General features: G+C 38.6%; 1 protein-coding gene across 1 annotated transcript in view; it reads left to right on the forward strand.

Annotated features, from left to right (window-relative positions):
- Window positions 1–12,047, forward strand: part of LOC136254967 (uncharacterized) — an 80,025-nt gene that overhangs the window by 43,741 nt on the left and 24,237 nt on the right. Inside the window, exons 5-7 of the mRNA XM_066047687.1 lie at window positions 1,773–4,615; window positions 4,706–8,009; window positions 9,531–9,806. Of these exons, the coding sequence (XP_065903759.1) occupies window positions 1,773–4,615; window positions 4,706–8,009; window positions 9,531–9,806 (6,423 nt within the window). The remainder of the gene's footprint in view (window positions 1–1,772; window positions 4,616–4,705; window positions 8,010–9,530; window positions 9,807–12,047) is intronic.

Genomic DNA, 12,047 nt, shown 5'->3' on the forward strand with positions numbered 1-12,047 from the left:
CATGTTTTGGCCACCACCTGTGATTTCACAACTTTTTTTCACCTAGGCTTTTTAAGGCCACACCCTTTTCACAGCTTGGCTGTTTTGTGTGGATTATGCACATACTGATGATGATACTGTATGATGCCCAATAACATTAACTGTGTGCAGCAGTATTCCAGCATATCACTAATAGTGGTATATAGTGTGTCAATTGTTGACCGTATCAAGATAAGTGGTACTATGTCGTGTGGCCAAGAAAGCCGGCATGCCACACTGTGACCAAGACACACGGAGGTGTGTTGTGTGACCAAGAAAGCCATTGTGCTGAATATATTGACAGGAAGAAATAAAACTGCTTTTTCATGAGTGCATAGCTCTATTGCCCCTTCTGTGTGGGGCTCGCTCAGGCTCGCCCCAATAGAAGGCACAGCTACAACCATTATCATGTCTCACAAGCAAAGGTGAGCACCCAAAGTCCCACTGGCCGTTAGTTGAACATGGGGACAGTGGGTATTCTCTTTCATATCCCCCACTGGGTACAGTGGAGGAATAATGCACAAATACACACACAATTACAACCATAGCACATACCAGTATGGCAGAGTTTATAGAACATACCAGTATGGCAGAGTTTTTATACGTATATCACACACATACGTTGCACACCCTGATGGGCGTACATTTGTATGCAAAGTCTTAGTCTGACCACCACAATCTGATACCTTGGCCCTCTGAGTACCACTTGCACTTTTATGCTGTCGTTATGTTCTTGTAATACCCATGCTGTACAATGTATTATTTATATGTAATTGTTGTCTAGTCTTATGATCTCTGCACTGTTATTCAAATACAGTTGACATACTGGAAAACCGTTCAGAAATGAAAATGGACAAGCCAAGTAATGTAACTAACTGCTCGTTATTTGTGCAATTGACATCAAAGAGAACTGTAAATGGCTAATAAGGAGAAACTTCAGATGAAGATAGCTGATCCACAAACTATTGTAGTACACACAGTATCTTTTGGGTCTGCTGTTTGATGTCATCTATACTAAATTAGGATGCTTGACATTTTTGTGGCTTGTATTACTGATGAGCAATGCATTGGTTCACCAACATGCACACAAGCAACGCAACGGCAATGCACGGAAAGAACTCACCAGACGGGCATTGAAGTATTTGGTTAATCCATTGTCCCAATATTGAACTACTTGTATCTCCCAACCGACTGTGTGTACACTCCTGCCCGCTACGCAGTGGCACAAATAACTTCCAGGCTGGAATCTCCAGAATTCGCCCACATCACTGATCTTTAAGTTTTCAATGAGACTGACTTTTTCATTCCACCCGGTTACACATTTGGAATAACCCATACATGCAGTATTTTTCCTGCATGCGTACATAATGATTACCACTTAATACCTACTATACTACATCTAGTGCTGTGATGCAGGTGTGCTGCATACATGGTACATAGTCTATGTATACTTTGTATACCATTTAAGTTAAACTCTAATAAAAAGTCTTGCATAAACGTGATTTTAGTCATGTATGACGGTTTTTATAGGCAGAAAATTGGGAAGTATGAATCACTTTTAGGGGGAAGATCCCTACTATACAGCACTACTCTACCGTATGATAAGTAGATTGCTGAAATTCCAAATCTAGCTGTAATATCAAAATGTACAGTTAGTTGACTTATAACCAAGATACTTTATTTGCCTGTAAGCAAGTTTAACATTCATGCTCTGTGATATAAATGTACTTTTGAACTGATCTTTTCTTTTACAGTGTGTAGCTTAGTATGTCAAAACAATGGAGCACAAAGATCAGACTGTTCCAGTTGTCAATGTGTAGTAGGTTTTACTGGTATGAATTGTGAAACTGAGATAAATGAGTGTGATCCAATGCCTTGTGAGAACAATGGAACTTGTACAGATCTGATTAATGCTTACAATTGTGCATGTGTAGCAGGTTTTACTGGGATAGATTGTCAAACTAACATCAATGAGTGTGATCCAATGCCTTGTGAGAATAATGGAACTTGTACAGATCTGATTAATGCTTACAGTTGTCAATGTGTAGCAGGTTTTACTGGAATGGATTGTGAAACTAACATCAATGAGTGTGATCCAATTCCTTGTGAGAACAATGGAACTTGTACAGATCTGATTAATGCTTACAGTTGTCAATGTGTAGCAGGTTTTACTGGAATGGATTGTGAAACTAACATAAATGAGTGTGATCCAATGCCTTGTGAGAACAATGGAACTTGTACAGATCTGATTAATGCTTACAGTTGTGCATGTGTAGAAGGTTTTACTGGGATGGATTGTCAAACTAACATCAATGAGTGTGATCCAATGCCTTGTGAGAACAATGGAACTTGTACAGATCTGATTAATGCTTACAGTTGTGCATGTGTAGCAGGTTTTACCGGGATGGATTGTGAAACTAACATCAATGAGTGTGATCCAATTCCTTGTGAGAACAATGGAACTTGTACTGATCTGGTTAATGCTTACAGTTGTCAATGTGTAGCAGGTTTTACTGGAATGGATTGTCAAACTAACATCAATGAGTGTGATCCAATGCCTTGTGAGAACAATGGAACTTGTACAGATCTGATTAATGCTTACAGTTGTCAATGTGTAGCAGGTTTTACTGGGTTGAATTGTGAAACTAACATCAATGAGTGTGATCCAATTCCTTGTGAGAACAATGGAACTTGTACAGATCTGATTAATGCTTACAGTTGTCAATGTGTAGCAGGTTTTACTGGAATGGATTGTGAAACTAACATCAATGAGTGTGATCCAATGCCTTGTGAGAACAATGGAACTTGTACAGATCTGATTAATGCTTACAGTTGTCAATGTGTAGCAGGTTTTACTGGAATGGATTGTCAAACTAACATCAATGAGTGTGATCCAATTCCTTGTGAGAACAATGGAACTTGTACAGATCTGATTAATGCTTACAGTTGTCAATGTATAGCAGGTTTTACTGGGATGGATTGTGAAACTAACATCAATGATTGTGATCCAATGCCTTGTGAGAATAATGGAACTTGTACAGATCTGATTAATGCTTACAGTTGCGCGTGTGTAGTAGGTTTTACTGGGATAGATTGTGAAACTAACATTAATGAGTGTGATCCAATTCCTTGTCAGAACAATGGAACTTGTACAGATCTGATTAATGCTTACAGTTGTGCATGTGTAGAAGGTTTTACTGGGATGGATTGTGAAACTAACATCAATGAGTGTGATCCAATTCCTTGTGAGAACAATGGAACTTGTACTGATCTAATTAATACTTACAGTTGTGCATGTGTAGCAGGTTTTACTGGGATGAATTGTGAAACTAACATAAATGAGTGTGATCCAATGCCTTGTGAGAACAATGGAACTTGTACTGATCTGATTAATGCTTACAGTTGTCAATGTGTAGCAGGTTTTACTGGTATGAATTGTGAAACTAACATCAATGAGTGTGATCCAATTCCTTGTGAGAACAATGGAACTTGTACAGATCTGATTAATGCTTACAGTTGTGCGTGTGTAGCAGGTTTTACTGGAATGGATTGTGAAACTAACATCAATGAGTGTGATCCAGTGCCTTGTGAGAACAATGGAACTTGTACAGATCTGATTAATGCTTACAATTGTGCATGTGTAGCAGGTTTTACTGGGATAGATTGTGAAACTAACATTAATGAGTGTGATCCAATGCCTTGTGAGAACAATGGAACTTGTACAGATCTGATTAATGCTTACAATTGTGCATGTGTAGCAGGTTTTACTGGGATAGATTGTGAAACTAACATTAATGAGTGTGATCCAATGCCTTGTGAGAACAATGGAACTTGTACAGATCTGATTAATGCTTACAATTGCGCATGTGTAGCAGGTTTTACTGGAATGGATTGTCAAACTAACATCAATGAGTGTGATCCAATGCCTTGTGAGAATAATGGAACTTGTACAGATCTGATTAATGCTTACAGTTGTCAATGTGTAGCAGGTTTTACTGGAATGGATTGTGAAACTAACATCAATGAGTGTGATCCAATTCCTTGTGAGAACAATGGAACTTGTACAGATCTGATTAATGCTTACAGTTGTCAATGTGTAGCAGGTTTTACTGGAATGGATTGTGAAACTAACATAAATGAGTGTGATCCAATGCCTTGTGAGAACAATGGAACTTGTACAGATCTGATTAATGCTTACAGTTGTGCATGTGTAGAAGGTTTTACTGGGATGGATTGTCAAACTAACATCAATGAGTGTGATCCAATGCCTTGTGAGAACAATGGAACTTGTACAGATCTGATTAATGCTTACAGTTGTGCATGTGTAGCAGGTTTTACCGGGATGGATTGTGAAACTAACATCAATGAGTGTGATCCAATTCCTTGTGAGAACAATGGAACTTGTACTGATCTGGTTAATGCTTACAGTTGTCAATGTGTAGCAGGTTTTACTGGAATGGATTGTCAAACTAACATCAATGAGTGTGATCCAATGCCTTGTGAGAACAATGGAACTTGTACAGATCTGATTAATGCTTACAGTTGTCAATGTGTAGCAGGTTTTACTGGGTTGAATTGTGAAACTAACATCAATGAGTGTGATCCAATTCCTTGTGAGAACAATGGAACTTGTACAGATCTGATTAATGCTTACAGTTGTCAATGTGTAGCAGGTTTTACTGGAATGGATTGTGAAACTAACATCAATGAGTGTGATCCAATGCCTTGTGAGAACAATGGAACTTGTACAGATCTGATTAATGCTTACAGTTGTCAATGTGTAGCAGGTTTTACTGGAATGGATTGTGAAACTAACATAAATGAGTGTGATCCAATACCTTGTGAGAACAATGGAACTTGTACAGATCTGATTAATGCTTACAGTTGCGCATGTGTAGCAGGTTTTACTGGAATGAAGTGTGAAAACATCAATGATTGTGATCCAATGCCTTGTGAGAACAATGGAACTTGTACAGATCTGATTAATGCTTACCGTTGCACATGTGTAGCAGGTTTTACTGGTATGAATTGTGAAACTGACATAAATGAGTGTGATCCAATGCCTTGTGAGAACAATGGAACTTGTACAGATCTGATTAATGCTTACAGTTGTCAATGTGTAGCAGGTTTTACTGGAATGGATTGTCAAACTAACATCAATGAGTGTGATCCAATGCCTTGTGAGAACAATGGAACTTGTACAGATCTGATTAATGCTTACAGTTGCACATGTGTAGTAGGTTTTACTGGAATGGATTGTCAAACTAACATCAATGAGTGCGATCCAATGCCTTGTGAGAACAATGGAACTTGTACAGATCTGATTAATGCTTACAGTTGCACATGTGTAGCAGGTTTTACTGGTATGAATTGTGAAACTAACATCAATGAGTGTGATCCAATGCCTTGTGAGAACAATGGAACTTGTACTGATCTGATTAATGCTTACAGTTGTCAATGTGTAGCAGGTTTTACTGGAATGGATTGTCAAACTAACATCAATGAGTGTGATCCAATTCCTTGTGAGAACAATGGAACTTGTACTGATCTGATTAATGCTTACAGTTGTCAATGTGTAGCAGGTTTTACTGGAATGGATTGTCAAACTAACATCAATGAGTGCGATCCAATGCCTTGTGAGAACAATGGAACTTGTACAGATCTGATTAATGCTTACAGTTGTCAATGTGTAGCAGGTTTTACTGGTATGAATTGTGAAACTAACATCAATGAGTGTGATCCAATTCCTTGTGAGAACAATGGAACTTGTACAGATCTGATTAATGCTTACAGTTGTCAATGTGTAGCAGGTTTTACTGGAATGGATTGTCAAAGTAACATCAATGAGTGTGATCCAATGCCTTGTGTGAACAATGGAACTTGTACTGATCTGATTAATGCTTACAGTTGTCAATGTGTAGCAGGTTTTACTGGAATGGATTGTGAAACTAACATCAATGAGTGTAATCCAATGCCTTGTGAGAACAATGGAACTTGTACTGATCTAATTAATGCTTACAGTTGCGCATGTGTAGCAGGTTTTACTGGAATGAAGTGTGAAAACATCAATGATTGTGATCCATTGCCTTGTGAGAACAATGGAACTTGTACAGATCTGATTAATACTTACAGTTGCACATGTGTAGTAGGTTTTACTGGTATGAATTGTGAAACTAACATAAATGAGTGTGATCCAATGCCTTGTGAGAACAATGGAACTTGTACAGATCTGATTAATGCTTACAGTTGTCAATGTGTAGCAGGTTTTACTGGAATGGATTGTGAAACTAACATAAATGAGTGTGATCCAATGCCTTGTGAGAACAATGGAACTTGTACAGATCTGATTAATGCTTACAGTTGCGCATGTGTAGCAGGTTTTACTGGGATGGATTGTGAAACTAACATAAATGAGTGTGATCCAATTCCTTGTGAGAACAATGGAACTTGTACAGATCTGATTAATGCTTACAGTTGCGCATGTGTAGCAGGTTTTACTGGAATGAAGTGTGAAAACATCAATGATTGTGATCCAATGCCTTGTGAGAACAATGGAACTTGTACAGATCTGGTTAATGCTTACAGTTGTCAATGTGTAGCAGGTTTTACTGGAATGGATTGTCAAACTAACATCAATGAGTGTGATCCAATGCCTTGTGAGAACAATGGAACTTGTACAGATCTGATTAATGCTTACAGTTGCACATGTGTAGTAGGTTTTACTGGAATGGATTGTCAAACTAACATCAATGAGTGCGATCCAATGCCTTGTGAGAACAATGGAACTTGTACAGATCTGATTAATGCTTACAGTTGTCAATGTGTAGCAGGTTTTACTGGTATGAATTGTGAAACTAACATCAATGAGTGTGATCCAATGCCTTGTGAGAACAATGGAACTTGTACTGATCTGATTAATGCTTACAGTTGTCAATGTGTAGCAGGTTTTACTGGAATGGATTGTCAAACTAACATCAATGAGTGTGATCCAATGCCTTGTGAGAACAATGGAACTTGTACAGATCTGATTAATGCTTACAGTTGTCAATGTGTAGCAGGTTTTACTGGAATGGATTGTCAAACTAACATCAATGAGTGCGATCCAATGCCTTGTGAGAACAATGGAACTTGTACGGATCTGATTAATGCTTACAGTTGTCAATGTGTAGCAGGTTTTACTGGTATGAATTGTGAAACTAACATCAATGAGTGTGATCCAATGCCTTGTGAGAACAATGGAACTTGTACGGATCTGATTAATGCTTACAGTTGTCTATGTGTAGCAGGTTTTACTGAAATGGATTGTCAAACTAACATCAATGAGTGTGATCCAATTCCTTGTGAGAACAATGGAACTTGTACAGATCTGATTAATGCTTACAGTTGTCAATGTGTAACAGGTTTTACTGGAATGGATTGTCAAACTAACATCAATGAGTGTGATCCAATTCCTTGTGTGAACAATGGAACTTGTACAGATCTGATTAATGCTTACAGTTGTCAATGTGTAGCAGGTTTTACTGGAATGGATTGTGAAACGAACATCAATGAGTGTAATCCAATGCCTTGTGAGAACAATGGAACTTGTACAGATCTGATTAATGCTTACAGTTGTGCATGTGTAGCAGGTTTTACTGGAATGAAGTGTGAAAACATCAATGATTGTGATCCATTGCCTTGTGAGAACAATGGAACTTGTACAGATCTGATTAATACTTACAGTTGCACATGTGTAGCAGGTTTTACTGGGATGAATTGTGAAACTAACATCAATGAGTGTGATCCAATGCCTTGTCAGAATAATGGAACATGCATGGATGAAATAAACACATATAGTTGTACTTGTGTAACAGGATTTACTGGGACAGACTGTGAGACTAACATAGATGATTGTGATCCTAATCCTTGTCAAAATGGAGGAACATGTTCTGATGAAGTTAATGGCTTCACTTGTACATGTAATCCATTGTACACTGGAGCTGACTGTTCTGGTAAGTACACATGAGTTCTTTATCAAAACATGTGGTAGAGTGTCCTGCCACCAAGAAAGCTGGTGTTCCACACCATGCAGTATACTTACAGGAATAAAGAAAATGTGATTTTCATGCATACATAGCTTCATGTTCCTTTCTCAAATTGGAATTATTCTTGTTCTGCAAATGGCCTCCACCTTCAGTACCCTACATGCCAAAGTTGAGTAAAATTACCTAATGCAAACGTGAAATCCAAGTCCTCAAACATTCTGCTTAATATTTTTGTTTTTTCTTCTTCACTTAGGGGGCTTGGGGAACTTAGGTTATTTTTTGCACACTTCACAAAAACCATTATAAAATGCAAATGCGTAGCTTGATTTTTTAACTTTGGTGCATATTAAGAACGTATTGCTGTAAAATCAAGTATAAAGTTTAGTGCAAAGCTGATAAATGGTGCTACAGACAATTATTTGCATTGAAATAGACCGACCTTTTGTCATGTCTACAGAATAAACTACTTATGGAAATAACTTAACAATTGGTATGCATATAGGTTAACCATCATAGCTGAAAAATTTTGTGGTTAAAAGAAATCGCATTGACAGCTATAGAGTTACAAGGCAAAAACCTATCAATAAATTACATGGTTGCTATACTGTAATAGAACAGTCACCACAGGGTAAATTAACTAATAGGTTTTTTTGTAATAATGCAATTATGCATGTATCAAAAATTATAAAGTTACTGATGGTAGGCTAATAGATATGGATCATGCTCTCATCCTGGAACAATTATGTTCACTTGACTTCTGAAGGAGTGAAGTGAACATAATTGTCTGTAGCACCTTCATATCTTTTTGCTTTCATATGGATCATGCTTAAACCAAACTCGATTACCTTTGAACCATTCTTATATGTACAAAACTTCAAAGCAATCAAAAGACCAGTTTGTGTTTATGGAGCTAAGATGGGAGAGAAGAAAATAAAGGAAAAATAAAGAAATTTCACCAAATTCTTGGATTGCATATCATGCTCTCATCCTGGAACAATTATGTTCACTTGACTTCTGAAGGTGGAGGATATCCAAATTGTCAGCATAGAGCTACATGTGCATGAAATTCACATTATTGTTTTATTATTATTATTTGTTATATTGTACAGATCTCAAAAAGTGTAGTGCACAAAAAGAAAAAACAACAAAACAATAGTACAATAGTACATACAATTACAATCATTCTTAATTAAACAGTCTCTAGACCAGCTAGGTTGTGTTTGAATTATTCGATCTCTTTCCTATTAATAAACCATTGGTAGCTTCTTAGGCCACACAACACACTACTGTATGTCATGGTAGTTATACAGTCACCCATAAGCAAAATAGCGTACACTAACTCCAGCCAGATTGTTGGAAGACCAAGAATGTAATAGATATCTGTACACAAAATTTCAGAGTCATTTTGTTTACCTACAATATGAAAACATTTTCCTTTACAGCATATATATGTCTCACATTAAGCTGTGTCTTTTTATATTCTCACAGTAAGATTGATCATTACTACACACCCAATGAATGAAACTGTTGATATCGGTGATGATGTTAATTTTACCTGTGAAGCTTCTGACGGCATTCCTCCAATCAATTATAGATGGTTATTCAATGGTGGTGATTTGATGACTGATCCTGGACACATATCAGGTGTTAATACAACAAGTCTGATGATAACTAATGTCATAGCTACTGATGGAGGTACATATAGTTGTGAGGCAACTGATTCTGATGTTGGAAATGTCACATCGAATGAGGCAACTTTATATAGTAAGTGTTTAGACATAATGTGTGTATAAATGCTGTTATTGTTGGAAAGGGAGAGCAGATTACTTTATCTTACAATATGGTTGTACTGTTTAGTAGTGTTCCCTCCTAAATAAAAGTGATACATGCTGCTAAAAATGCTGTGTCTAAAAACCATCATGGAAATATCATACATGGCGAAAGTCACTTTTATGGAATAGTCTTACTCCATTCAACATCAATTACAACATTGAAAACTCTTACAGGTCTCTTAATATTGAATTTTAAAAATTGCTACAACTCGAATTTTCGTCTGCCTGCCAGCCTGCCAGCCTGCCAGCCTGCCTGCCTGCCTGCCTGCCTGCCTGCCTGCCTGCCTGCCTGCCTGCCTGCCTGCCTGCCTGCCTGCCTGCCTGCCTGCCTGCCTGCCTGCCTGCCTGCCTGCCTGCCTGCCTGCCTGCCTGCCTGCCTGCCTGCCTGCCTGCCTGCCTGCCTGCCTGCCTGCCTGCCTGCCTGCCTGCCTGCCTGCCTGCCTGCCTGCCTGCCTGCCTGCCTGCCTGCCTGCCTGCCTGCCTGCCTGCCTGCCTGCCTGCCTGCCTGCCTGCCTGCCTGCCTGCCTGCCTGCCTGCCTGACAGTCGCAATGCTAGAGGCCAAATGAAGCAACTCATGGCCACCACAGCAACAAACCTCATGCATGGATGGGATATGTTTTTAGTAGTTCAGAAGAATGTCTGTCTTCATAAGTCATCTTTTTTTTCATACCAGGAAACCATACCAAGACATTAATTTTCCATATCAACACTTTTCTTGATGTATTTAGATGCCACAAAACTATTTGAGGCAATTAATGGACTGTGATATCAGGAGCAGCTAAGCTGCACTTTTAAAATGATTGCCATGCCCCCTTAAATGATCAGAACGTGTGACAACAATGATCTTACAGTACCTATCTTACATATCAAGACACGCAATAGTGTGTCATGTGGCCAAGTACAGCCAGTGTGGGCACGCGACAGCCAAGTGTGTATTTTACAGGAACCAAGAAAATGCTGTTTTCACGCATTCGTAGCTCGATAATAACTGAAGGGAAATTAACCATTTTTGCTGTGGAAATTTCCTCAGAGTAGGGTACTTATCATTCCAAATTTGAGGTGAATCCACCCATCCATCACTGAAATATGTGCCTTCACAGTTCATCTTATTTTCTTCGTATTTTTCTTCTTAATCTTTTTCTTCTTCTTCATATAAAAATTGTAATAACTCGTGCGTACTTTGGTCGATTTACTTTAAAAATTGGTTGGCAGTAAGAGTGTAATACTGTACATTTAGACTACAACAAGTTTGATACTGAAATTTGATTGGCTGAAAACGTGGTCTCTAAATCTCGTAGAGCCACGGTCATGTCCAATAGAGACCACGCTCTGAGGCGATACGAAACACGATAATTACGCGCCTGTAACATTGGCAACGCATGGGCATTTAAATGGCTAGTAACAGTCGTACTGAATTAGAGGTAGGTGTAATGGGCTTGTTAGTACTAATCAACACTACATTACTTGCTTACAAGCAGCTGTCGAGGCACAACAACAGCAACAATAAGTTGTAGTCCACTCGCTGAGTCCAGTACTTCGATACATAGCACGCGCCTGTAACATTGGCAACGCATGGGCGTTTAAACGGGTAGCAACAGCCACGCTGAGGTCCCGCCATGTCGGGAGGTGTAGAGGGCTTGTTTCTAGTAATTAGCCATACATTTCCCATTTACAAGCAGCTGTCAACTCAAGGTACAATAACGAGTTGTAGTCTAAATAAGTTAGACGTCAAGAACCACTGGGTTCTACGGGATTTAGAAAACCCTCAGGCCCTTAGTAGCGCCCTCGCTGCGCTCAGGCGCTACAGCCCAGGGCCTTCGAGTTTTCTAAATCCCGTAGAACCCTGGTTCTTGACGTCTAACTATTATTTAGAATCCAATTTTGGTACAGATCAGACAAAGAACAAAGGAGTTATGCATGATTTTTCAAAATTCCAAAGGCAATTTGTTGTCATGCCTCCAGGGTAAACCGCTTTACAGAATAACTTGAAAATCAGTCTGTACATGTAGTAACTATCATAGTCCAAACCTTTTGTAGTTTGAAAGAAATCACACTAACAGTCATGGAGTTATAACAAAATCTTTAACCATGTGTAAAATTGTGGGATCAAAATATTCTAATAGAGGTACAGACAACTAACTCCAAATAATTATAACCAGACAACTAACTCCA

The sequence above is a fragment of the Dysidea avara genome, chromosome 5, assembly GCF_963678975.1.
Source record: "Dysidea avara chromosome 5, odDysAvar1.4, whole genome shotgun sequence".
NCBI classification, from domain to species: Eukaryota; Metazoa; Porifera; class Demospongiae; order Dictyoceratida; family Dysideidae; genus Dysidea; species Dysidea avara.